Source organism: Ornithorhynchus anatinus, chromosome 2 (assembly GCF_004115215.2).
Source record: "Ornithorhynchus anatinus isolate Pmale09 chromosome 2, mOrnAna1.pri.v4, whole genome shotgun sequence".
NCBI lineage: Eukaryota > Metazoa > Chordata > Mammalia > Monotremata > Ornithorhynchidae > Ornithorhynchus > Ornithorhynchus anatinus.
Genome location: NC_041729.1, coordinates 51,919,308 through 51,946,135, shown reverse-complemented (window position 1 = coordinate 51,946,135; position 26,828 = coordinate 51,919,308). Strand labels below are relative to the sequence as shown.

Sequence of the window (26,828 nt, the reverse complement as noted above, 5' to 3'; positions counted from 1 at the left end):
TTAATAAAAACAATGATTTTTATATGCTCCAAGTTAAAATTCATGGCACATGTGTTCTGTTGATCCAGAAAGTGAATACATTTTATTGTGCGTTTAAGAAAAAGCGAGGAACAAGAGCCAAGTTTCCATTTGTTTAAAAATGCTTTTCATCCAGAAACAATTAAGAAGGGTCTTTAACTGGATTCTTTTGGCACACTTCATTTAAAATTGAACCCGTGAAACTTGATATAGATAGCTTGGGGGGTAGATAGAAATTTTTCAATTGATGCACCGATACAAAGTTCAAAGAGAAAATCGACTTCAGTTCCAACAGTGAAGGCAGATAATCATTAAAAACGACGGACAAAAAATAAGGGGCCAGAATCACTAGCGTGACAGTCCCCGGGCTGGAAAACCAAGACTCATGTAAAGCCCATGTAATATCATGTAATATATTACCCATGTAATATCATATATATATATATTAATGATATAAAAATACATAGCTTTCACTCAGTTTCACTTTTTGCCTTTTCCCTGAGACATAACTTTTTCGTAGGACACGTGAATGAAGTCATAAAGCTGCTTGGCGTTAGCAGCGTTCCCGAGGATGTCCGCGAGCCTGTCCTGTGACAGGGTTGCCAGTTCTGCGATGCTTTTCACCTGGTTCATCAGGGAGCGACAGTTTTTAGCGTTCACCCCTGGCATTTTTAGTAAGAAGTCTTGGGGTCCGGGATTGTACTTATCGGACTCGGGCAGGGTTTCGGAATCTGCCGTGATGGCCATCGCGGCGGTGGCGTCAGGCTGAGGCTTGTTCTCTTTCAGTTCTTCAAATAACTCCGCAGTCGCGTGAGGGGACGGGCACCAGAGCAAACGCAGTCTTGGGAAATGAAGAGTGAGAAGGGTGAGTTTGGAACTAATATCGTTACTCGAGATCTCTTGATGCAGAGAGCCCCGGGAAGTGAGGGAGAAAGGTTTACTTGGGTCGAACTCAATCAGAAGGACCGGCCGCTTATAATAGCGAGACATAGAGATGCACTGAGTGTAAAGGCGGCCGTTATTTAAGGACCCGATCAGATCGCTGATACTTTTCCGTTCCACGCAGATATCTGGAGTCAGGATGTAATCTCCGACTTCTAAAGTAACTGGCTCAATGTCAATGCCACGGCGGTGAATCAGGGATGGAAGTTCGCTACGAAATTCACGCATATCCACGATTATGCTTTGGTGCTCTTTGATCTGCTCTTGGCCACCTAAAAAAGTCATCGACAAGCATTTCCAGTAATGTCCATCCAATTCATGATGTTTCAGATTGAAATGAATACTTCCAATTCCAAGGTGTGTACGAATTTACGTTCTGAATGGATAGCGGGCTCACAGGCTCTGCCTGAAGTTCATACATTCATTTGATTGTATTTACTGAGGGCTTACTGTGTGTAGAGCACTGTACTAAGCGCTTGGAAAGTACAATTCGGCAACAGATAGAGACAACTCCTACCCAACAACGGGCTCACAGTCTAGAAGGTTGAATCGGACACCCGTCAAAACCTGTTTGCGCTCCATCTATTCGAAAGATAAATTCGTTCACAACAACCAAAGGCATATTTGGCTCTAGTATGCTTTGAATAAGCGGAGAAAGTGTGGCTTGGTGGACAGAGCACGAGCCTGGGAGTCAGAAGGACCTGGGTTCTAATCCCAGCTCTATCCCCTGTCTGCTGTGTGACTTTGGGCTCATCACTTCCTTCTCTGGGCCTCAATTCTCTCACCTGGAAAATGGGGATTAAGTCTGTGAGCCTTATGTGGGACATGGGGACATGGACCATGTCCAACGTCATTATCTTTTATCTACCCCAGTGCTCAGTAAGGTGCCTGGCACATAGTAAGCACTTAACAAATACTACAGTTATTATTATTATTATCCCATATAAAAGGCTTCAGAAAGAAAGCTGGGCTAAGTAACTCAATGGAGCAACTATCATTACCTAGCTTAAAGTGGAGTGGAAAGAGCATGGGCCTGGGAGTCAGAAGGTCACGGGTTCTAAGGCCAGCTCCGCCGCAAGTCACTTAACTTCTCTGTGCCTCAGTTACCTCATCTGTAAAATGGGGATTAACTGTGAGCCTCACGTGGACAACCTGATTACCCTGTATCTACCCCAGCGCTTAGAACAGTGCTCTGCACATAGTAAGCGCTTAACAAATACCAACATTATTATCTGCCTGCTGTGTGACCTTGGACAAATCACTTCACTTCTCTATGCCTCAGTTGCCTCATCTATAAAATGAGGATTAAGACTCTGAGCTCTATGCAGGATAGAGACTGTGTTCAACCCAGTTTGCTTATATCCACCCCAGTGCTTAGTACAGGGCCTGGTACATAATAAGCGCTTAACAAATGCCATTATTATTATTATTATTAGAGATGACCTGGCCCAAGTCCTTAGATGCCAAAATTCTAGCAAGAAGAGGAAAAGAATTCCTCTCATCCATGGATTTTCCTCACTTATATCTGATAGAAGCTACTAGTGGAAGAGAAGGAAAAACTCCTGGTGAATGCTTCTTTAAAGTATTTTTTAAATTACCCAGTTGTCTGAAAAAGTCTTAGGCACTGCTCCAGAAATGGCCTACCTGCTTTTCGAGTGTCAGTGCAAGCATGGGCAGGAGCAGCATCTCTTATTAGATCCAAGTTGGTATCATCTCTGCCTTCCCTTTCCTCAGGTATAACCATACTGGCCTTCTCTCTGAAAACAAAACAAAACAAAAAAATTACCAAGTTTTAGTGCTATTTTAATCACTGCATGTCTGTATTTTGCAATATTTTAATTTGGTAAATTCCAATTTTTAGCTTGCCATACATCTTCACGTGCAGGCAAAAAGCAACCAACCTATGTAATACATCAAATCAAAAAGGTACAAACCTAACCACTCCAAATTACTTTATGGTCAGTTTTCATATATCTTACAACAGTGAAATAACTAAAGAGGAGACTACTGAAGGGCAATCAGCACTGAAATAAGCTTCCTTAATCCCAGGGTCTGCATCTGAGCAGCCTGGAATCGAGACACTGATCCTCTCCCGCCCTTCTCTCCTCCTGTCTCTTCGTCAACTCTTCCAACTTTCCCGGTAGTATCTCAAGAGGAGATCTATCATCTCCTTTCAAAATTCACCCGCTGCCTCTGCGACTCTGACCCCATTCCTCCGCGCGTTATCCAAATGCCTACCCCTTTCTTTCTTCCTTTTCTGAGTTCCATCTTCAACTATTCTCTCTCCAACGAATTCCCCACAGTTTTCAAACATGCTCATGTCTCCTTCTCCTCTCTCCTTAAAAACCCCTCCCTTGATCCCGAGGCTCCCTCCGGTCATCGTCCCATCTCCCTATCATTCCTCTTCAAGCTCCTTGAGCGAGTTGTCTACACTCACTGCCTCAAATTCCTTTCCTTTAATTCATTCAAGAGTATTTCAATAGTATTTACTGAGCGCTTACTATGCGCAGAGCACTGTACTAAGGGCTTGGAATGTACAAATCGGCAACAGATAGAGACAATCCCTGCCCATTGACGGGCTTACAGTCTAATCAGGTGAGACGGACAGACAAAAACAATAGCAATAAATAGAATCAAGATTAATTTTCTCACTGACCCCCTCCATCCTGGCCTCCACCCCCTTCACACCATCACAGCTGTCCTCTCTCAAAGGTCACCAATGATCTCACTCTCACCAAATCCAACGGCCTCTACTCCACCCTAATCCTCCTCGACCTCTCGGCCGTCTTTGACAATGTTGACGATCCCCTTCTCCTGAAAACATTATCCGACCTCCGCTTCGGAGACCATATCCTCTCCTTGCTCCCCTATTTATTCGGCTGCTCATTCTCCCTCTTTGGCGAGTTGCTCCTCTGTCACCCATCCCCTAGCTGTGGGAGCCCCTCAAGGCTCAGTTCTGGGTCCCCTTCTATCTTCCACCTACACCCACTCCCTTGGAGAAATCATTAGCTCCCACGGCTTCAACTACCTCCTCAATAAATACAAGCGAATGAATGACTATGCGGATGATTCCCAAATCTCTATCTCCAGCCCTGGTCTCTTTCTCTGCAATCTTGTATTTCTTCCTACCTCCAGGACATCTGTATCTGGATGTCCTGCCGCCACTTCAAACTTGTCTAAAACAGAACACATCTTTCTACCCAAACCCGGATTATTTACCTACAAAGCATTCTAGCCCATGTTTCCCCACTTCTCAAGAATCTCAGTGGATGCCCACCCATCTCCACAAACGGAAGCTCCTTATCGTAGGTTTTAAAGCACCTTGGCCTGTCCCAACTTACCGCCCCAATTTCCTAGTGCACCGCAGCCCGCACACTTTCCTCCTCTAATGCCAACTTACTCACTGTACCTCGATCTCGTCCACCTCAATCAATGGTATTTATTGAGCGTTTACTATGTGCAGAGCCTGTACTAAGCCCCTGGGCGGGTTCAATACAACAGAGTTGGCAGACACACTCCCTGACCATAGCAAACTTACAGACTAAGGGGGGAGAGAAACATTAATATATAAAATTTATAACAATTTAGGACGTGTACATATGTATCTCACTGCCAAGCCCTCATCCATGTCCTGTCTCTGGCCTGGAACTTCCTCCCTCTTCATATCTGAAAGATGATCACTCTCCCCATTTTCAAACCTTTTCAAAAACACCTCTCCATGAGGCCTTCCTTGGATAAGCCCTCATTTTCTTTACTCTCACTCCCTTCTGCATCACTATGGCCCTAGGATCTGCTCCCTCTAGTCACCCGTCCCTCAGCCTCAAAGCACTCATGTACACATCCGTATCCTAATCTATTACCTTACATTAATGTCTATATCCCCCTTCTAGACTGTCAGCTCATTGTGGGCAGGGAATGTGTCTTCCTACTGTAATACTGTACCCTAAAGTGCTTAGTGCAGTTCTCTGCCCACAGTAAACACTCGATAAATAGGACTGATTCTTGGTGCCTCAGTTTCCCCATTGGGGAATGGGGATATAATGTCTTCTCCATTCCCACAGACACCTTATTGCCTGAAATGAAGAAACTGAAAAGCATCTAAACTCAGAATGAGTTTCAAAAGTATGAGGTACTAATATTACCTCCTCAGGAAGCAGTCCCTTGCAAATACTCAGTTCTGCCAAAAATATTTGTGTCCCCCTTAGAAGACTCTGGACTTTGTCCTGCTACTCTCAGACAGTGAAAATAATTCTCCACCCTCATCCGCTTTGTGTTCGTCCAATTTGGACACATCGAGGCAGAACTATTGTCTTTTTCCAGGATACAAACAATTCATGGCACCACTTACAATTTTTAACGCTTTCACCAAATTTCCTTCTCTTGTTACAACACGCTTAGCTTTTCGAAGCGCATGTATCCCGGGACTTCCGGAATCTACCAAATTAATTTTCAAAAGGTTGACAGTGCTATTTAGAAAACAAGGGCAAACTAGACCCGATAATGTTAAAGCGCTTGGTTAACCCGTATCCTTAAGGACCCCTCCCCTGTCACGGCGAGAAGAGTCCGGGTTTCAGGTGAGCAGTGATTTATTGCCCAACAGATCCACTGGCAGACAACCCTCAGTATCTAAGATGTGTTTCTTCACTGCAGTCCCAAGGGGCATGTGTTAAAGAAGACCAGCGTTTCAGACCTCTCTCTCCCCCGATGTGTCCTTGGCCCCGTCTGATATTCGGTGGCTCCTTAATCATCATCTCAGCTCCTCTTTTTCCTTCCCTCCTCCAGCCACCCCTTTTATGTTTCGTATGTTGGGTCACGATCTGTGTCCAGTCAAGGTCACTGAGAGTGGAGCTAAGGGTGACTTTTGTCCCCCTTTCTCTTCTGCTTTTCCGCTAGCTCTCACAACTACTCATTCGTTCATTCAGTCGCATTTACTGAGCGCTTCCTGTGTGCAGAGCACTGTACTAAGAGCTTGGGAAAGCACAATACAACAATAAACCGTGACATTCCCTGCCCACAAGGAGCTCAGAGTCCAGAGGTGGGGAGACAGACATCAGTGCAAGTAAAGTTGCAGATATGTACGTAAGTGCTGTGGAGCTGGGAGGGGATTTAACTATCCCTCAGTACACATGTGCTAGCTCTCTATTTCTTTTTATCATATCTCTATCCTGCCGCACATTCTCTTAGGGTTTCCCACCCTGGCTTAGTTCCCCTATTTTGTTTTGCCATCAGTCCCTCTCCTCCATAGTCTATTTCCCATCCTATTCTAGCTGCTTCTCTTTTCCAAGTAAGGGTGTCAACATTAATCCTTTTGTTCCTAAACACTTGTAGAGCAAAATTACTACATAAATCAAGCAACCAGAATATCTCCGACTGGCCTTCCGGATATTACCGAATGAGTTTCTCAAAAGCTTCCTTTTCTTTTCTCAAAGCAGTGAGGTAGCATTGTTCTTCAGCGGAACCTCCGTAGATAAGAAAATAAACCCTGGAAGTCAAGAGAAGACTTTTAAGCTGCAAAAATGTAAATCTCAATCCTCGAAGAAAAGGAACAGCATTTGATATTAGTAACTCAAAGGGCTCAAATGATAAATATTTGACTACGAAGAAAGAAGCTACAGTAATCAAACCTATTAAAATTTAGCTGCTTCAACTCTACCTGGTAAATGCTTTTCCTCATTTGGCAAAAAGAGGAATAAAATTGCGATAAACATTAGAATACAAGTGGAGAAGATGGAATCGTTCCCTTTATAGAAGTAATTTATAAGACAAAAGAGTCCTTTTAAAAAAATGAGCAAGACCCAACAAAATAACTTTAAAGAAATTATGTTCTCAGTTCATTTTCTTTTGCGTCTCTGCCAAAGGAATGTTTTAAAAACATTGTTTAGTTATAGAAGAAACTCTATAAAATATCATATATTTATGGGAAATAAATGCCAACTGTAATCTAAATGATCTTTATCTTTACAAGTGAATTCTCAGATCGTTTACAGTAACAATGCTTTAAACAGAGCAGAGCTATCACACACTTTATATAAACACAAGAACACATGGATTTTATCAAATATCAATTGTTTTCTGTACTATTTTCTCTTGGAAATAGGCCTGCTTCTTTTCTACTTGGTGGTTGCACTTGCTAGGGCATTTACTTAGCCATTTTCCCTACCTTTTCTACTCTCAACAGGCTTTTGTGTTTCCTGGCCAATCCTCACCTTCTTCTGGGTTTTTTGTTGGTTTTTAAAACTTTCCCTAGGTGATTCCATGAATGTTTCCTTCAAACCCTTATTCAGAGACACTCACTGCTCTGGGAGCTGAAGAGTTTCTTCGGAGGGCAGAAACCCTTTCCCGAATCTTTACAGAAAAAATAAATAATAACAAAGACTAGGTGAGGATTATTACTTTGTGCCAAGCACTGTTGTTTAGTAATCAGGTTGTCCCCCGTGGGGCTCACAGTCTTAATTCCCATTTTCCAGATGAGGGAACTGAGGCACAGAGAAGTTAAGTGACTTGCCCAAGGTCACACAGCGGACAAGAGGAAGAGATGGGAATAGAACCCATGTCTTCTGATTCCCAAGCCCGTGATCTTTCCACTACGCCACGCTGCTTTCTTTAGGTTGTGCTGGTTCAGAAGGGGATGTTTTTACTTCCTTCTGATTACAGCTAGACCAGAGCTCTCCGTACAAGGAGGGTTCACTATAAATTCTGCTAACTATATGAACTTGCAATATTTTCATTTAGAATTTAAGTTGGCCTAATGGATTCTTTTTCAGAACTCTACAGAAACCTGGAGGAGGACACTCTCTGGACCTAATAATAGCTCCAGAGCATTTTTTTTTAAAAGGAAAGGCAACCAATACAGATTTCTCTAAGTCATTTTCCAAAGAATAATTACATTGATGTAATTTTTAAAATCCTATTTTGAATTATTAAGGATTGAATCAACTTGCCTCAGAGGTTTCCCAGGCCTACTTGCCTTGTAAATTTCAAGCTGACGAACAAACGTTAGTTCCGCGTCATACAACACGACATATCTCGGCTCCACCTCATGCAGCACCCTTGTGAGAGCATAAGGGTCACTACACCCCAGAAGTGGATGAATGACGGTTAGAGGTTCTTTGAGGATGCCATACGCGGCATTAGAGGACAGGTTCAAATCAAAATCTTCAGGTTTTGTTTCCTCGAGGCAGCTTTCTTGACTGCTTGTTTCTTTACGGTCCTCCACTTCACCAACCTCTTCCTCCTCAGGTTTTTCTAGCATTTGAGTTAAGGTCAAATCTTGTGTTTTCGTTTGTTTGGCGGATAGTTTCGCTTTGGCTTTTGGGGCTTTAGATCCTTTACCAGTTTTGGCATTTGCCTTGGGATCGACCTCTTTTCTGAGCTTCAACCACACCTCTCCAGCTTTGTCATCTTTCCCAAAGGTTTTCTTAAAGAGCCTCATTAAAAAGGCTTCCGCTCCAACCGCAATATATTCTCTAAGCTGTGCACATGTTCGGTCGTCACTTGCACAAATAAGTATTTGCCCTGCAGCAAAGAAACAATATCACGCTCATTACCAGTTACATCTCACTTTCCAACACAAGAAAACTCTTATCATGCCTCGTGGGCACAGATCATTTGCAAATTGCATTTTAATTAGCTTAGGGACTTGCCAAATGCTTTCATCCTTCTGGTTTTAGTAATAGAGTTACTGTTGGGAAGAGTTGTGAGAGATCTTCTGAAAAAATTTGAGTCACGTAAAGGAGGTTCTTAAAAAAGTCTTTTTAAAAAAATGTTAAATTATATAAGAAAGAACCTTTAAGCCTACAGCGATCGATCAATCAAAGCCACGGCAGCATGGTCTTGTGGATAGAGCACAGGCCTGGGAGTCAGAAGGACCTGGGTTCTAACACTGGCTCGGCTGTGTGACCTCGGGCATGTCACTTCATTTCTCTGTACCTCAGTTACCCACCTGCAAAATGGGGAATAAGAACGGGAGCCCCTTGTGGAAAGGGACTGTGTCCAATCCAATTCACTTGTAATAATAATGATGGCAATTGTTAAGCGCTTACTATGTGCCACGCACTGTTCTAAGAGCTGGGGAGGATACAAGGTGATCGCGTTGTCCCACGTGGGGCTCACAGTCTTAGTCCCCATTTTACAGATGGGGTAACTGAGGCACAGAAGTTAATTGACTTGCCCAAAGTCACACAGCTGACAAGCGGCAGAGCCGGGATTTGAACCCATGACCTCTGACTCCCCAGCCCGTGCACTTTCCACTGAGCCACGTTGGTTCAGCACTTAGTACAGTGTCCTCAGTGCCTTAGTATGCATTTAACAAATACCTCAATTCGTCTTATTTACTGAGTGCTTACTTAGTTCAGGGCACTGTACTAAGGTATCCAATCTTTTCACACATCTATGCAGATTTTCTTGGGAAAGGAGCTCGGTAAATTAACAGGTGAAAGAGAAAGACCATAATTGCCCTCATCTTTTTCCATATGGCACCTTGAGATTAATTCTAGGCGGAGTCAGATAATTAGAAAAACAAAGATCAAATGCCTGTTCAAAATGTTGGTAGCTTTTATAACTTTTGGAAAACTTTTATGGTTACTCACATGGAGTTCTACTGTCCTGCAGCCTTGACCAAGAAGGCTTTCTCTTGACAAAGTCAAGAGAAATTTAGGGTAGAATTTTCAAGTGCCATCCGGGAAAAAGAGAGTGATGTTGGAAAGTTGACCACTATTTGGCTATCATGTTACATTAACATACACTCCAAGGCTCTGCCGGGCATTATTCTATTTTAAAAATCACATTTGAGTCTCATTTAGCTGTTTTTCAAGCACACATAATCTGGCACAATCTGACCTGGGCCGCCGAGAGCCTCACTGTTCTTGTTCTCTATTTCAATTTCTTTCAGTACTTCAGTTAGGGCTTCCCATTTAGGGTTGCTTTCTAGGACCAGCTCTCTTTTCATTTCTGTAACAGAGTAAAAGAATAAAAGGTGAATTCCAAAAAACAGCATTCATTCTCCAAGAACTTTTAATAATGTTGGTATTTGTTTGTTAAGCGCTTACTATGTGCAGAGCACTGTTCTAAGTGCTGGAGTGATACAAGGTAATCAGGTTGTCCCACTTGAGGCTCACAGTTAATCCCCAATTTACAGGTGAGGTCACTGAGGCACAGAGAAGTTAAGTGACTTGCCCACAGTCACACAGCTGACAAGTGGCAGAGCCGGGAGTCGAATCCATGACCTCTGACTCCCATGCCCAGGCTCTTTCCAATGAGCCACGAACTTTTCCAAAAGGATTTTAAATAGTTCATAGCACAAACACTGTGCCTACTCAACCAAACTTCTGCAAAACTCTAGAGTTTCTGAGATGGAATTTATACAATATATTTTAGTACTAGAAAATGGATATTCTAAGCAAATATCAACATAGGTTTTTCTAAATGAACCTACTTTTTAAATCCTATGGTTATAACACGTATATGCTTCCACTATCTTTTAAAAATCTCATCTAAAATATTTTTTTCTCTTTACATATTCCAGCACTCGAAAAAAAAGTGCACCACACTTCTTGATTTTTACTCATGAGACTGTCTGGTATCTTTCAGGGTTTGTCTCACTCAAATGTGTAATTTTTCTCACTGAAATTCTAGACGATATATCACAAGACCTTAGACTTGAGCAAGAGCAGTGGGCGAGCCTGCAGAGTGCTAGTCATGCTTAAGAATCTTGCAATATTTTTCTCTGGTGCATACCTGACTCCAAATAGCATACAAAATAGGTAGCTACAATTTTCTGATAACAGTTTTTCTGAAACGCTATATCGGAATTTAAATGATTACTAAAATCAAATGGTGCTTAAATGAAAGCTCCTTTGGAAACAGAATCCTTTTTTTTTTTTAACCAATTACAGGTTTATTAAACCTGAATCCTTTCAAAGCAAATAAACCACTATTTTTCCCTCATAATCACATAATTGCCAAGAAGAACATCAAACAGTTCCTTGTATTATTATACAATAGTGCCCTTCTGAATGCACTGAAAGCACAAAGAACGAATAATTTTTCGCAATATTCTTCGAATGCTGCGTTTGGGGTAGATTTCAGTCCTATACCAGGGATCAATCAAAATTTAGATGGTAAATAGTAGGGATTGTGGAATTCCAGTACAACGCTCACTCCTTGGCAATGTGAGGTTTTCGGGTGTTAAACAGGCTTTGGGGGACATTGTTTAAAGTTTCAAAGGTAAATAAGCTGCTCCCGAAGAAAAGAATTAAAATTTTTTTTTAAAATGAAAAATATTATCCACCACATTTTTGGAAAAACACATGATTCACATTTTACTTTTACTATTAGGAATTCTATGACACCAAATCCACGCCTGCATTAATTGCATTATAGCTGTATGTTTTCTACATTAGTTGCACCAGAATTACACAAGATACCTTGGTCCTCCTTTTTCTCCATATTTTCTGAAGTTTTGTGTTTCTTATTTGTTTTGACATCTGGATTCCGATAAACTCTTGCTCGCGCATTCACAAACATGGAAGTACTGGAGTCGAGAAACAACCACCCTAAAAGGAGAGGGGAGGAAACCAAACATTAGATATTTACAAGACTTTCAAGTAATTTTTCGCAGTAATCTTTTCATAGTCTCCTTAAGAAAAATGTACGGTTCTCATGTTAAGATTTGATAACATAAAAAGCGGGAGCAAAATGGAAGTGTTAACCATCAAAATCACTTTATCCTTATCATTTTTGAGACTTATCTACTTTCTTCACATTCAGTCTTTCATCCACCCACAAAGCTTCAGCTACCACCTCTGTGGATGATCCTCAAATCTGGGAATTTCCGAATCCCGAATGATTCCCCAGAGATGACAGAGAGCAAGTGGGTTGAGAGGAGCTGGAGGAGCTGTCAAATGCCCCACCTAGGTGGCATATCTCTAATTGATTTCAAGGCCTGTCTTTCCCTCTAGACTGTAAGCTCCTTGCACGCAGGGAAGATGCCTACCAACTCTGTTATACTGTACTCTCCTAAGCATTCAGTACAGTGCTCTGCACACAGCAAGCATTAAATAAATACGACTGACTGATTTCTTACGGAAGCAGCATGGCCTGGTGGATAAAGCACAGCCCTGGGCTCCAGGACTTGAGTTGTCTAACCCCAGTTCCACCACTTGCCTAGCTGGGTGACCTCAGGCAAATCACTTAATTTCTCTGTTCCTTAGTTTCCTTAATTGCCAAATGGGGGATTCAATACCTGCTCTTCCTCCTAAAATAAATAAATTCTGGTATTTGTTAAGCACTTACCATGTGCAAAGCACTGTTCTAACCGCTGGGGGATACAAGGTGATCAGGCTGTCCCACGTGGGGCTCACAGTCTTCATCCCCATTTGCCAGATGAGGTCACTGAGGCACAGAGTAGTTAACTGACTTGCCCAAAGTCACACAGCTGACAAGTGGCAGAGTCGGGATTCGAACCCATGACCTCTGACTCCCAAGCCCGGGCTCTTTCCACTGAGCCACGCTGCTTCAACAGTTGAATCCCATTTAGGCGAGAGTCTGTCTCCGATCCGATTAACTTGCATCTACCCCAGAGCTTAGAACAGTGCTTGACACATAGGTAGAATTGAACCAATACCATAAAAATAAATTCAGCTGAGTACCCATGAGACCTTCTCAGCGATGATGCCAACGTGCTCTTATGGCATGGTCTTCTTCTCCCAGACACCCCACCCTAGCAGTATGTCTTAGTGGCAAGAGCAGGGGCTTAGGAGTCAGAGGACTTGCGTTCTAATCCCGGCTCCGCCACTTGTCTGCTATGTGGCTTTGGGCAAGACACACCTTCTCTGTGCCTCAGTTCCCTCATCTGCAAAATGGGGAATAAAACTGTGAGCCCCAAGTGGGACAGGAACTGCGTTCAATCTGATTTGCCTGTATCCACCCCAGCACTAAGTACAGTGCCTGGCACATAGTAAGCGCCTAACAAATACCATAATTATTATTATTATTGAGGGCTTTCAGGGCCGGCGTCCACTTTTCCCCTGACCATCCCTAAATGGATGAGATTCCCAGGTGTGCCTGCCCCTCATGGGGAATGAGAAGTGGAAACCATCCACCCAGACCAGCCAAGTATTGGATGGTGCTGATATCGCTGTTGAACAAACTTAGGTGGGGTGGGGGAAGGACCGGGGGTTCTTAGAATGTGAGCCCCATCTGGATCAGGGGCTGAGTTCCACTTAATTATCTTCTATCTACCCCACCCAGAGTTTAGTACAGTGCTTGCTACATAGTAAGCACTTAACAAATAACATTACCATCATCAAATCTTACCTCCCTAGCTCTCACCTAATCTGCAATCTCACATTTCCTCTTGCCTTCAAGACATCTTCCCTGATGTCTCGCTGGCACCTCAAACTCAATGTGTCTACACTGAATTTCCCTCCTAAACCCCCTCCTACTTCTAACTTTCTCAACTCTGGCTCTGTCTCAGAAACCAACCATCTTGGTGTCAGGATTCTTTACTGTTATTTAGCTCTCCCATTCAATCAACTGCTAAATCTCTCAGTTCTTGCTCAACAATTCTGCGGTCTGATCCTCGCTCACCCCAACAGCTACTACCTTGGCTCAAGCTTTTGCGATATCGTGGCCAGGCTAATACATCAACTTGCTCACTGATCTCTCCTTGCCTGCAGCCTTTCCCCACCTTCTTCTCCAAGCATGTCGATCATACAGCTTTCCACTCCTCAAAGACCTCTAGTGACAACCTTCTGCATAATAATAGTTGAGGTTGTTAAGTGCTTATTATGTGCCAAGCATTGTACTAAGCATTGAGGTAGATACAAGATAATCCACATGGGGCTTACAGTCCAAATGGGAAGAACAGGCATTGAATCTCCATCTTGCAGCTTAGGGAACTGAGGCACAGCAGGTACGTGGTAGAGGCAGGATGGGAATACCAGCCCTCCGACTCCCAGGCCTGTCCTCTTTCTAGTAGGCCATGCTGCTTCCCTGCTTTCCATGCTGCGTCGTGCCAAACTCCTTAAAATTGATTTCAAGGCTTTCTACCAAACTCTCCTCACCTTCACTTCTTCTACGATTGCACTTTCCACTCTTTCCAAGCTCTCCTAACTATATCTCACTCGACGCTCCTCCCTCTAGCCTCTTTGTCAGGCTGCTCCCCTGGCCTGGAACACCCTCCCGTCAGGTCACAGCTCTCCTGATCTTCAAGGCTCTACTAAAATATCATCCTCTCCAGGAACTCTTCCCTGATTAGTTCACCATACCCTGGGCCCCCACCAACCCACTCTCAATACATATTTTATTCCCATCCTTAGCTCTTTACATATATACATATCATTGATGTATTCTATTATCTATTCAAGTACTTCATCCCAATGTATTTCTATTACTTCTTACTATAACCTTGTTCTCCCTCTTGCTCCTACTATTTACAAATCATCTTTGTCTCTCCTACTAGGTTATAAACTCCAAGGGCAAGGATCATAATCTTTGCCTCTGTTGCAACCTCTCAAGCACTTCGGGCAGAGCTTTGAATCAATGGCATTTGAGCGTGTCTATGAGCAGAGTCCTGTACTGCGTGCCTGGGAGAGTTCAACAGAGTAATTGGACAAAATTCTTGCCCTCCTGGAATTTACAATTGAGGGTTTTGCACTCAGTAGGTCTTTGATAAATATCATGGCTTGACTGATCATGTTCCGTAATAAGATGTCATTTGAAATCATATATCGGAATATAGCTCCGTAGTTCTATTCTCCATAACTGCACATTCAAAAGGCCTAAATATGTCTGCTTAGACCTTAAAATCAGTTTCTAGAACATGGATCGGTCACATTTTCCAGCAGCGTTCCGTCACGACATGCTAATGGGGTGGGGGGGGGGTTTGAGGGAAAAGCTGATGCAAGAAAATTTCAGGAGTTTTAAGAAGTCAACCTGAAACCTAAAACCCCCTTAAAAAATCTTTGAAGAAAGGTAGGGACCAAGATTCAGATGGTTCTTTTTAAATGGCTGGAGTCCCTTTAAATAATCTGCAAGGGAAGTAGGCTCACATGCTCCTTTCAAAATAGCTCCTCCAAACGCACTGAGACTTCAGTGTCGATAAGTTTAAGAGACTCCAAGCAGGAGTTCCCAAAACAAAATGCTCCACCCTCTAGCACGTCAAAGTGAGGTCTTCTGCCAACGCCTATCCCGGAATAACCTTGAGCACTTTCACCTCTCACCTGAATTCTGGCCAAATGTCTTTTCGGTTGTTCTCAATGACTCCAGGAGATTGAGAAATGTAACACAGTCATACTGAGAGAGATATTGTAGCAGAGTACGTAGAATCTTCAGATCCTGAACCAAAGACTTAGTCTTTGCCCCAAGCTGATGCCATAGAGGATCTAAATAGTGACGGATCGTCTACAAATATAAGCGAAAAAACAATGAGCTTCCTAAAATACACTCTATGTGGGTTCTTAAAAAGAGTACAGAAAGCAAAAACTCCACCTTGGGAATTTATACAATTTGTAGCTAATGTACTAGGAAAATCTTATTATCAAATACAAAATATGTGCTAATGCAGCATCAGCACTATATGCTCTTTATTAGTAAATGATGAAAAACGAACAAATTTACTTTTTTGGGCTAAAAAGATGTTCTTAACTGTGGGAGTTCTGCAAGGCTCTGCTCTGGGTTCCCTTTTATTCTCTATCTATACCCACTCCCTTGGATAATTCATTCGCTCCATGACTTCAACTACCATATCTACGTAAGTGATTCTCAAACGTACCTCTTCAGCTCTGACCTCTCTCCCCTGCAATCTGCATCTTCTCTTGCCTCAACTACCGCATCAGAGTCCTCGCTCATTTCCCTGCCTCCAGTCTTTCCCCTCTCCAGTCCATGCTTCACCCTGGTGCCCGGATCATTTTTCTAAATAATCGTTCTATCACATCTTTTGACTGCCCAGAAACCTCCAACGGTCACCCACCCACCTCGGCATTAAGCAGAAACTCCTCAACTCACCTTTAAAACACTCAACCAGCTTTTTCCTTTCTTCTTATCCTTGCTCATCTCCCGCTACAACCCAGTCCACACTCTTTGCTGCAGGGATCCCAACCTACTTACTTTGGCTCAATCTGATCTCTTTGGCTGTTTCATCTCTTCCTACCTGGGATTCCCTCCCCTTCACATCTGACAGATCCACACTACTCACCTTCAGTGCCCTTCTAAAATCTTTTCTTCTCCAAGAAGCCTTCCCTGACTAACTTCTCTATTCTGCATCACCTCTCTACTTGAGTTCACACCCGCTAGCACTGAATTACTCACACCACCCCCAGAGCACTTATATACATATTCTTTGTCTGCTGCTTCCCCTATTTGTAATTTGTCTGCCTCACCCACTAGATTGCAAACTCTTTCTGGGCAGGATCATGTCTTTCAACTCTGCTGTACTCACCCAAGTGATCAGTACAATGCTCTGCACGAGGTAAGAGCTCCGTGCTGTTGTTTGGAAAATATGCACATAATATAAAATCTTAAGCGATTCATTTCTGCCATCCCTAAATTTGTGCCCTTACCTCTTATTTTTGACAATGGGAGGTCAAGCTCCTGAATAAAACGTGCAGACGCCCAGAACCTTTTATCATTTCACATTGCTAGACTGTTCTGGATCCCTTCACAAGGTGCATTCTGCATACGATAACACACACCGCGATACTGCATCCTCTCATTAAAAGAAATGAACACGATGAGGGAATACTTCACACTTGGCACCCTTTGGAAAACTACTCCTAAAGTCACAATTTAGAACAAAAAACATATGATGACCGAATGCCGACTTGTTAAAAGCATCGGCTTTTCATGGGTTCAGGGAGAATTAAAGAAAAAAAAGCGCAGGGCCCAAATTCTACTGTTCTTTTATTTTGGTGCCAACTGCCACTTCCTGACAGCTGTTTGCCCGTCAGTCTTACTGTGTGGTGAATCCCTTTTGATCTCCACCTGCCAGAACCCTCAGAGGGGAAGAGCTCTGACTGCTGAGGAGGTCAGGCAGTGATTGAATGTGCCCATCTTCTTTGAAAACCCCCTCATTCGACAGAACACAGCCCTTTAAAACCTCAAAAATAACTTAGCCTATCTCTAAACTGCAGCAGGACCATTAAAAGTTTACCGTGCACAGGGTGAACACAGGACATGGAGCTCATTTCCCATCAACGTAGTTGGCACAGATTGGAATCCATTCCCAAACCCCTGGAAAAATATGAAATACCTATACGGTGCTCTACGCTTTTATCTTCAGCATCGTGAAATAATATTTAATCTTTGTTAAATGGTGCTCAGAGCATAACACGCCTTTAGCTAAACTGGACTGCGAGTTCATTTTGGGCAGGGACCGACTGAGAAACACAGAGCTGGGGAATAATCACGAATCTCTGCCAAACTAATGATCGACTGGTTGCACTTTGCAATGTTTCGCATCCCCGCCTGCCTCCTGGCTCATCGCAATCCCTGCCCCGTGGGAAGGCAACTGGCAGAGAAGAGAAAGAGTGAGCGGTGCCGAGCGATACTACCACTAAAATCAATTCTCCGTAAATATTCTCGGCCCCCAAATCTGAGGACCAAGGCTCATCCGTCGTTCCCGACGGGAGACTCTGTCATCACGGCTTGCTTTGGTAATGAGCAAAATCAGAAGAATAGAACTTAAAAGCTTCCAATTTAATTCTGGAATATGATTATATTTTTCTTAGGGCTAATTCGAATATCAAGGCTACTTTCAATCTTAAAACTTAAAACAACAAATAGGTACCTTGTCAAATGATTTTCCAATAGCATTTTCTAAAGTTAAATCTTCTACTTCAAGAGATGGATTGTAGCACTTCAGCTCCTTTAGACATGCATTTATAATGTCCAATATAGCACTCTGGATAGCGAGCATGGCAGGAGTCATAGCAACATGGATTTCTATGACTTCGGGCTTGTGTTTTTCTAAAAATGAATTAACTGCGACATGAAACCTAAGGAGAGTAACGTTTTAAACATTAATTGTTAAAATTTGACAACAAAAGCTACGACCGATCGCTTGTCTCATTTCTCACAGTCTACCATATGAACTTTTATAATGGCACAAAGCTAAAGAAATGACCACCTGTACATTCCAAATACTGTTCACCCACTGCCAATTCTACCTAAGATCCAACTAGGGAAATGTACATAAATAACTCGGGTACAATTAAAAACACTGCCTGTCGGCATTCATTCCAAGGGTTTGAAACTTGAATTCATGGAAAATAGAGATTACGGGACTTTGAAGATCCTTTAGTCGGCTCACTCTGACAGCACTATGGGAGAGACTAACTGTCGTATTGCACTTTCCCAAACATAATCGATACCATTGATTAACTAAGAGCCTGGGTTGTTGGGAACCTGCAGGCAACTCTTGCTTCTCCCCTTAAAAAGAAGGGGGGAAGGCGCTCAAAGAGGAGTAAAGTGACTCCAGTTTGCTCCTACTAGCAGTCCGCTGAGGGCCTGGGGAAAACAGAAGGAGGATGACCCTAGCGGTTCAGCTCCTCCTCTTTCAAAAGGCATTCCAGTTTTGAAGACGTCAGAATCATTTTTCGCTCGCAAATGATTCCTCCGAAAAGCAAAACGAGCTCAAATGAAAATCAAACGACAATTTCCCGTTTCAAAAATTCCCCGCAGTACTTACCTAGGCCACAGGTACAGTTTCCTAACAAAGAGATTTCTCATTACTCTTTCCACATGGCAAAAGCCAGTGTTAAAAGAAACCGCGTTGTCTGTGAAAGCTTTAATGAAACCGTGCTTGTTCTTTTGGCGAAAGAGACGCAAGATAAAGGCTTCCTGACAAGATTCAACTATTCTGTGAGCTTTGTACACCAAAATGCCTGGGAGAAGAGGAAAATATAAAGAAACGGCATATTACACTCAAGTTAGAATTTAATTTTCAGTTGCCATTAAAAAATTCTTTCTTCGCTGTGATCAGTAATGCACTACCAAAAATTCCGGTAACTTTTACCTAGCTAATTCTTTACTAGCTGCAATTTGGAGCAACTGGCTGAAATTTACAAGTTCCAGAGTCAGTCTATTTGGAACTGACTTGATTTAAGTGGGTAAATCACTTCTAATAAACATCTGACAAACGAATTCAATTACCTTCTAAAAATTCAATTTCAAGTCACCACCTCTGTCAGTTAAAATGATAGAACTGTACCGGATAAACAGCTAAACAACTGGCGCTAAGAAAATGATAATGGCATCGCATAATGAATATCACCTTATACCACTGCAGAACGATAAACACGAGTCTTTAGCAAAATCTTACTGACATCTAGTGGTAATTTCACTAAAATAATGGTCTCGATTCTGAAGTCAAAGCAGAATTATTTCTCATGCTTGGGAGAAATAATCATGAATTTATGAGGACCGAGATGGTCACAATAGGATCACTGATTTCTTTTTCTAGACGGAAGCAAAATGTTTGCTTAAAAATTGATTACAATTCAGCAGGCACTTACTCTTTAGAAAAGGCCAGGGGGTGATTCCCCTACAGAATTCAACATATTATTCAATGTATTATAGAAAACCAGTAACCTTCCATTTATAATTCAGAGGTCAAAAAACAGATTTTTCAGACGAGAACTGGTAAAAGTGTCTCGCAAAATACGACGCAACCTTGAAAAGGCTGTTGAGCTGGTTTCTGAAAATGAACGTGTGCTCAAAACTTAATCTAAAGCCAGTTGTTATCAAATCATTTCTTACCCGTAATTAAGTCTGAAGGGATCCTATTGGTGAGGAAATCCACCACAAGGATTCGACTTGTTGCAAATATGACACCACCTTGCATGTAAACATCGTATCGGCTGCTAGTTGAAATTTCATTTGTCACACGCCGAGGAAGGTGTTCGACTTCTTCTAACTTTAGTTGACTTATGAAAAACTCCTAAACCAAAGAAAAATCTATTAGAAGACTATTTCATTTCAGGACAAGTTTAATGAGATTTCGTTGTTCAGGGAAGTAATTTAACATGAACATAAAGGTTTAGTTAGGCCTTATTTTACCTAACCCAGAATAAAGTTGCCAATATTTTCAGTGTTATATTCTGCCGCAATATTTTAGAAGAGACTCATTTCAGGACAAGTTTAATAATTTCGTTAAGGGAAGTAATTTAACATGAACATAAAGGTTAAGTTAGGCCTTATTTTACCTAAACCAGAATAAGGTTGCCAATATTTTCAGTGTTATAGTTTGCCGCGATATTTATAGGAGAAATCGGTTCGACTCACCCCAGACTTACACTAAATCTTCATTCTATCCTGGTCTCTAAGTAGATAAGGTACGCTAGCCCACAACGTATACTATTCCATAAAGATGCAAACAGTCTTCTTCCAAAGAACTCCTACCCGTCCGTCCATATCCAAGTACTGCCTCTGGCTAAATATACCTGCCACAGATCCATCGATGGCATTTACTGAACGCTTACTGTGTGCAAAGCCCAGTCCTTAGTGCTTGGGAGAGCCCAACACAACAGAGTTGGTAGACACGTTCCCTGCCCGTAAGGAGATGGTAGGGAGAGACAGACAGTAATATCAGTAAATTACAGACGGGTACACAAGATCTGTTAGATCCGTAAGTCAGACCACTCTGATCTGACCGTGATCACAGCTATGTTTCCTTTGGGCAGTCTGGGGGTCTCCATATTGGACGTGATATAATAATAATGCTGGTATTTGTTAAGCACTTACTATGTGCAGAGCACTGTTCTAAGCACTGGGGTAGACACAGGGGAATCAGGTTGTCCCACGAGGGGCTCACAGTCTTAATCCCCATTTTACAGATGAGGTCACTGAGGCACAGAGAAGTGAAGTGACTTGCCCAGTCACACAGCTGACAAGTGGCAGAATCGGGATTCGAACCCATGACCGCCGACTCCAAAGCCCTTGCTCTTTCCACTGAGCCTTCCTATCCTTCGCTTGATCTTTTACCAGATACACCCCAAACCTCTAATCTCTCTGTCCTGTTGAATCAGTTACTCTGCCTGGCAGAAATTCTTCCATCTTCCTCTGTTTACTGTCCAGATCATTACGGTCCCTTCTTCTCCTGTTGATCTCGGAGTCCCCCTATCAATATCCAAGTCCCTGTTTCCCCCTCTTGCATCTGTGTCAAGTTTTCATTTTGTATATAGGGGTGAATGGGGACTAGGTTGTTTTTTGGGGCGGGCGGGCGGAAGGGGAAGGAAGGAGGGACGGCAGCAAAGGGGACCCATGTGGCAAGCTTCAAAGGGACTTTGAAAGCTCCGATTTGTGATGTTTTCATCCCTGTTTTGAAGCTCTTAGTGCTTTTCAACCCTGCCGGATTGTCCTGTGCTCTCCCAAGTGCTTAGTACAGTGCTCGGCACATGGTAAGTGCTCAGTAAATACCACTGCACCATTGGGAGTGCTGCCCCAATATGTGCTGGAAACTGTACTCTCCCAAATACTTAGTCCACATAGTAAGTGCTCAATAAATACCACTGATCGATTGATGAAAATAATGGTTTTGTCTTCCCCTCAACTGGAAATCGGTGAGGAAATGGGAACCCTCCCCTTAGTTGGCAGCCAAACTCTGTCTTTACTTTCTCCTTTCGTTTATTCCGTCCCGGTGGCTTTCACAGTTCCTCGGTTGTCGCCTCAAGTCCTCCGCCCTCACTCAATCAAGTCATATTTATTGTAATAATAATAATAATAATGTTGGTATTTGTTAAGCGCTTACTATGTGCCGAGCACTGTTCTAAGCGCTGGGGTAGACACAGGGGAATCAGGTTGTCCCACGTGGGGCTCACAGTCTTAATCCCCATTTTACAGATGAGGGAACTGAGGCACCGAGAAGTTAAGTGACTTGCCCAAAGTCACACAGCTGGCAAGTGGCAGAGCCGGGGTTCAAACCCATGACCTCTCACTCCAAAGCCCGTGCTCTTTCCAGTGAGCCACGCTGCTTCTCTGCACTTACTGAGTGCCGAGCGCTGTACTAAGTGCCTGGGAGAGTACAACAGAACAGGGTTTTCAGCCACGTTCCCTTCCCACAAGATTACAATCCTCCATTCAACCCCACATCTTCTCTCTTTTCATCCCTGGAGCGCCGGGTGCCCCATCCCGAGCCCAATCGGGGCCTACCTTCACCTCGCCGTGACCCTCGTCCAGCTCCGATTCCTTAAATCCCCATTTCTTAGAGGGTCTCGGGTTTCCCTCTCAAAAGCGGCACGGCCAAGTCAAGAGCAGGGGCCTGGGAGTCGGAGGCCCTGGGTTCGAATCTCCACCACTTGTCTGCTGTGTGCCCTCGGGAGAGACACAACTTCTCCATGCCTCAGTTTCCTGGAACACGAGGATTAAATCCTCCTCCCTCTGACATGGACGGCGAGTCCTACGCGGGACAGGGATTGTGTCCAACCTGAATAGCTGGCGCCTACCCCAGCGCTTAGAACAGGGTCAGCACATTCTAAGTGCTTAACCAATGCCATTTTTAAAAAAAAGTCTTTCGTTCTCCTCCCCCTCTTCAAACCCCAACTCCCTCCGCCCTGCACTCCTCCTTCAGGAACCGCTACTTCTATCTCCGGCCGAAGTATCCCGTCCGAGTCCGCGATCCCCCGAACTCACGCCCCGGCACCTCCAAATCCCCCAATTCCCCACGCTCCCTGGCAGTTGAGAAGCAGTAAATCCTTGTGAAAAGAGCAAAAGTCTGGGAAATCAGAAGGACCGGGGTTTCCACCACTTGCCTGCTGTGAGATCTTGGGCAAGTCACTTCATTTCTCTGTGCCTCGGTTACCTCAACTGGGAAACGGGAAGTAGACTGTGAGTTTGTTGTGGTCAGGGAACGTGTCTAGTTTGTTGTTGTACTATACTCTCCCAAGTGCTTAATACAGTGCTTTGCACACAGGAAGCGCTCAATAAATATGACTGAATGAATGAGCCCCATGTGGGTCAGGGACTGTGTCTACCCGGATTGGCCCGCGTCTACCCCAGCGCTTAACACAGTGCCTGGCACAGAGTAGAAACAGAGTAGAGAAGCAGCACGGCTTAGCGGAAAAGGCCCGGGCTGGAGAGTCGGAGGTCGTGAGTTCTAATCCCGGCTCTGTCACTTGTCAGCTGGGTGACTGTGGGCAAGTCACTTCACTTCTCTGGGCCTCAGGTACCTCATCTGTAAAATGGGGATTGAGACTGTGAGCCCAGAGTAAGCGCTGAACAAATGCCGTCATTATTATCCAGCGCTTAGAACAGTGCTTGGCACATAGTAAGCGCTTGGGAAATGCCACCATTATCGAGCGCTTACAACAGTACGTGGCACATAATAAGCCCTTAACAGATACCAACATTATTATCCAGTGCTTAGAACAGTGCTGGGCACATAAGCGCTTAACAAATGCCGTCATTATTATCCAGCGCTTCGAACAGTGCTGGGCACATAGTAAGTGCTCAACAAATGCCGTCGTTATTATCCAGCGCTTAGTGCTTGGCACATAGTAAGCGCTTGGGAAATGCCACCATTATTGAGCGCTTAGAACAGTACGTGGCACATAGTAAGCGCTTAACAAATACCAACATTATTATCCAGTGCTTAGAACAGTGCTTGGCACATAATAAGTGCTTTACAAATGCTGTCATTATGATCCAGCGCTTAGAACGGTGCTGGGCACATAGTAAGCGCTTAACAAATGCCGTCATTATTATCCAGCGCTTAGAACAGTGCTTGGCACATAGTAAGCGCTTGGGAAATGCCACCATTATCGAGCGCTTAGAACAGTACGTGGCACATAATAAGCGCTTAACAGATACCAAAATTATTATCCAGTGCTTAGAACAGTGCTTGGCACATAAGTGCTGAAAAAATGCCGTCATTATTATTCAGCGCTTCGAACAGTGCTGGGCACATAGTAAGCGCTTAAATGCCGTCATTATTATCCAGCGCTTCGAACAGTGCTGGGCACATAGTAAGCGCTTAGCCAATACCAACATTATCCAGCGCTTCGAACAGTGCTGGGCACATAGTAAGCGCTTTACAAATGCCGTCATTATTATCCAGAACTTAGAATGGTGCTGGGCACATAGTAAGCGCTTAAGAAATGCCGTCATTATTATCCAGCGCTGTTTGGCACATAGTAAGCGCTTGGGAAATGCCACCATTATCGAGCGCTTAGAACAGTACGTGGCACATAGTAAGCGCTTAACAGATACCAACATTATTATCCAGTGCTTAGAGCAGTGCTTGGCACATAATAAGCGCTTAACAAATGCCGTCGTTATTATCCAGCGCTTCGAACAGTGCTGGGCACATAGTAAGCTCTTAGCCAATGCCAACATTATTATCCAGCGCTTCAAACAGTGCTGGGCACATAGTAAGCGCTTTACAAATGCCATCATTATTGTCCAGCGCTTAGAACAGTGCTGGGGCACATAGTAAGCGCTTAACCAATACCCATATTATTATCCAGTGCTTAGAGCAGTGTGTGGCACACAGGAAGCGCTTAACAAATGTCGTCATTATTATCCAGCGTTTAGAACAGGGTGTGGCACATAGTAAGCGCTTAGCCAATACCAACATGATTATCCACAGAGGTGCAGCGTGGCTCAGTGGAAAGAGCCCGGGCTTAATAATAATAATAATAATAATGTTGGTATTTGTTAAGCGCTTACTATATGCCGAGCACTGTTCTAAGTGCTGGGGTAGACACAGGGGAATCAGGTTGTCCCACGTGGGGCTCACAGTCTTCATCCCCATTTTACAGATGAGGGAACTGAGGCACAGAGAAGTGAAGTGACTTGCCCACGGTCACACAGCCGACAAGTGGCAGAGCTGGGATTCGAACTCATGAGCCCTGACTCCAAAGCCCATGCTCTTTCCACTGAGCCACGCTGCTTCTCCTGGCTTAGGAGTCAGGGGTCATGGGTTCTAATCCCGGCTCCGCCACCTGTCAGCTGGGTGACTTTGGTCAGATCCCTTAATTTCTCTGTGCCTCAGTGACCTCCTCTGTCAAATGGGGATGAAGCCTGTGAGCCTCCCGTGGGACCACCTGATGACCCTGGATCTCCCCCGGCGCTTAGAACAGCGCTCTGCACAGAGTAAGCGCTTCAACGTGGCTCAGGGGAAAGAGCACGGGCTTTGGAGTCAGAGGTCATGGGTTCAAATCCCTGCTCGGCCATTTGTCAGCTGTGTGACTTTGGGCAAGTCACTTCACTTCTCGGTGCCTCAGTTCCCTCATCTGTAAAATGGGGAAGAAGACTGTGAGCCCCACGTGGGACAACCTGATTCCCCACTGTCTACCCCAGCGCTTAGAACAGTGCTCGGCACATAGTAAGCGCTTAACAAATACCAACATTATTATTATTAACATTATTACAAATACCAACATTATTATTATTAAGCGCTTAGCCAATACCAACATTATTAACCAGCGCTTGGACCAGTGCGGGGCACACAGAAGTAAGCGCTTAAGAAATACGGAATGACTGAATGAGTAAGGAGGCCGGAATGACTGAATGAATAACGAGGCCCGGATGACTGAATAACTAGGCCGGAATGAAGAACGAGGCCGGAATGACTGAATGAATAACGAGGCCCGAATGACTGAATGAATAACTAGGCCTGAATGAATAACGAGGCCCGAATGACTGAATGAATAACTCCAACAGAATGACTGAATGAATAACGAGGCCCGAATGACCGAATGAATAAGGAGGCCGGAATGACTGAATGAATAAGGAGGCCGGAATGACTGAATGAATAAGGAGGCCCGAATGACTGAATGAATAAGGAGGCCGGGATGACTGAATGAATGAGGCCGGGATGACTGAATGAATAAGGAGGCCGGGATGACTGAATGAATAAGGAGGCCGGGATGACTGAATGAATAAGGAGGCCGGGATGACTGAATGAATAAGGAGGCCGGGATGACTGAATGAATAAGGAGACCGGGATGACTGAATGAATAAGGAGGCCGGGATGACTGAATGAATAACGAGACCGGGATGACTGAATGAATAACGAGACCGGGATGACTGAATGAATAATGAGACCGGGATGACTGAATGAATAGCTACGACGGAATGACTGAATGAACGACTACAACGGAACGAATGACTGAGTAGTGAGTAAGTAGGCCGTCACGACCGCATGCCGGGCGGGGGCGGGGGCGGGGGCGGGCGGTACCTCCTCGGCGGGCCCGGTGTTGAGGACGAGGACGAGGCAGGCGGGGTGGCAGTGGAGCCGGAGGAAATGTCCGAGCAGGCGGTCGACGCCGAGGCCGCGGGCGCCGACGAGGAGGCCGTCGCTGTGGAAGAGCTCCAGGACCTGCTGGCTCTCGTAGGCCAAGAGCGGCGCCATGGCGGCGGCCCGGCGGCGGCCCGCACTTCCGGCCGGGCCCGCGCACGCGCAGCCACCCCGACCAACGACCCCACGCCGCCGGCTAGAGAGGCGCCACGGCCCGCCCACAGCGACCCCTGCCGGCCCGCCCGCCAACGCCCCGCCCCACGGCTGCGCTAACGACGGCGTCAACGACGATAAGAAGAACAATACGCATCGCAATAATAAGAACCATCATAATAACCATAACACTGTATTCAGCCCGGCAGGCACCCCATCGTCCTTCTCCGTTAACAAGGATAAAAATAGTAAATAACAATAATAACAACCGCACTGCATTCAGCCAGGCATTCATTCCGTCGTATTTATTCATTAACAAGAAAAATAATCATAACGAAGACACTGCATTCATTAATAATAATAAAGACGGCACTGCATTCAGCCAGGCATTCATTCCGTCGTATTTATTCATTTACAAGAATAATAATGCTAACGAAGACACTGCACTCATTAATAATAATAAAGACGGCACTGCATTCAG

General features: G+C 44.2%; 1 protein-coding gene across 1 annotated transcript; it reads right to left on the bottom strand.

The window, feature by feature from the left end:
- On the bottom strand, nucleotides 1-26,338 carry ERCC4 (ERCC excision repair 4, endonuclease catalytic subunit). Its single transcript, XM_029057585.2, has 11 exons — nucleotides 26,135-26,338; nucleotides 19,717-19,897; nucleotides 18,647-18,842; nucleotides 17,747-17,954; nucleotides 15,183-15,363; nucleotides 11,385-11,513; nucleotides 9,799-9,909; nucleotides 7,902-8,475; nucleotides 6,350-6,442; nucleotides 2,605-2,717; nucleotides 1-1,232 (listed from the first exon to the last, which is right to left on the bottom strand). Exons 1-11 carry the CDS (start codon nucleotides 26,306-26,308, stop codon nucleotides 499-501), a joined length of 2,694 nt encoding a protein of 897 aa, XP_028913418.1. The 5' UTR covers nucleotides 26,309-26,338; the 3' UTR covers nucleotides 1-498.
- Nucleotides 26,339-26,828: the final 490 nt, after the last annotated feature.